General features: G+C 32.2%; 1 protein-coding gene across 1 annotated transcript in view; it reads right to left on the minus strand.

Annotated features, from left to right (window-relative positions):
• Nucleotides 1-277, minus strand: part of LOTGIDRAFT_172101 (hypothetical protein) — a gene marked incomplete at both ends in the record, with an annotated part of 2,028 nt that extends 1,751 nt beyond the window's left edge. Inside the window, one exon of the mRNA XM_009048684.1 lies at nucleotides 230-277. Coding sequence (XP_009046932.1) covers nucleotides 230-277 — 48 coding nt within the window. The remainder of the gene's footprint in view (nucleotides 1-229) is intronic.
• Nucleotides 278-1,967: the final 1,690 nt, after the last annotated feature.

Genomic DNA, 1,967 nt, shown 5'->3' on the forward strand with positions numbered 1-1,967 from the left:
ACATTTTCAAAAGAACTATTGGTTGGTAGAGTCAATAAGGTATGGACATTAATAAAGTATCACAAAGACTCGCTTGCCACGACGACGGAAGATTGGTCCAGAGTGTGTTAGGTCGTCAAAACGTGTTAGAAACGTCATACATCGTTTGGTGGTCACTGTTGTCGCCAATGTTCGCAAAGACACGAACAGATCGCCAAACTTGTCCAAAACAAACGCAAATGTTACCCACCTTTTCAAATACAATTGGTTTCTGCATGATTGGTTGCGGTGGTGACATCGAGGCTAAAACTGTTAGAAACAGACGATCTTTTTACCTGTTCAGGTATATTGGTGTAACAACAAAATTTTCACCTTTATATACCTGCTTCAAATGGATCTAAATTTCCATTGGGCACCGCAACATCCAATGAAATATCATAATGTTGTTTAAATTGAAGTGTAAAAACATACAAAGCACCCATTAATGACAATATTTGCATTCTAATTGACGACAGGATTATTCATATGAAGACCTTAAAACTAACAAAGAACTCGAACTAGATTTAACCTGTTCCACGTGGTTGTATTCAGGACTAGGCCAAGGGTCAGGAACATCCTGTTCAGCTACCCATAAACAAAATAAGTGAAAAATAAAAGTGTTTACAACATATATAATTACATGGGGATTTGTAATAACAACTTACAATGTTTCATTATGCAGCATATTAGCGCACCTTAAAGCCTTAAAGGGATTGTAAAGAGGTTTTCTGAAATTTTATGTATATTGGGGACACCGGTGTTTTGAATCCTCCGCCGAAGGCAGACCGCCTACGCCATCCCGCCAGGTCATTTGAGACTTGATATTCTTGAAGTGAAAAGCACGTTTTTCTTATGCAGACAGCAATAAAAAGTTGGAATGTTTTTATTACGTATGACAAAACGAAACAATAAATAAATCTTTTTTTTTCAACATAAAAATCTTTAGCAATCCTACTGTGGCGAGTTTGAACGTGAACTAAAGTAAGCTCGCCATGTTATTTTTTTTTAATTTTACTTGTGAGTAGAGATATAGTCGGCGACTGCATTTTCGACTTTCTGTTGTTAAATCGTAAATAGGCCTAGTCATAGATCTGTAGGCTGAAGGTTGCATAGCCTATATGACCTAAATTTAAATTTCCTAGAATTTTAAGTATTGTAACATTGCAATCAAAGTGGAGCATCTAGATTTTCTGCCTTTACGCTAGTCTAAAATTGATCAGAAAAAGCTCTGGTGGCAAAGGTTAGCGATAGTGATATGTGAAACTGAAATATAGTACAATCATTGAAATAATCAATGATTAAATGACTATTCTTGTGATAAATTACTATTTATTTTACACTAATTGTACATTGTATTGTTTGATATCGTACATTGTATTGTTTGATATCGTACATTGTATTGTTTGATATCGTACATTGTATTGTTTGATATCGCACATTGTATTGTTTTGTTTGATATTGTACATTCTATTGTTTGTTGTTGTACATTCTATTGTTTGTTGTTGTACATTGTATTGTTTGATATTGTACATTGTATTGTTTGATATCGTACATTGTATTGTTTGATATCGTACATTGTATTGTTTGATATCGCACATTGTATTGTTTTGTTTGATATTGTACATTCTATTGTTTGTTGTTGTACATTCTATTGTTTGTTGTTGTACATTCTATTGTTTGATATTGTACATTATATTTTTTGATATTGTACATTGTATTGTTTGATATTGTACATTGTATTTTTTGATATTGTACATTATATTTTTTGATATTGTACATTGTATTGTTTGATATTGTACATTGTATTTTTTGATATTGTACATTATATTTTTTGATATTGTACATTGTATTTTTTGATATTGTACATTGTATTTCATTATCATTGAAAAACAGAACAGAACAGAACAGAAATAGGGCGTTTCAATGTTTCATATTAGGTAAGGGGAAGG

Source organism: Lottia gigantea, assembly GCF_000327385.1.
Source record: "Lottia gigantea unplaced genomic scaffold LOTGIsca_127, whole genome shotgun sequence".
Classification (NCBI taxonomy): domain Eukaryota; kingdom Metazoa; phylum Mollusca; class Gastropoda; family Lottiidae; genus Lottia; species Lottia gigantea.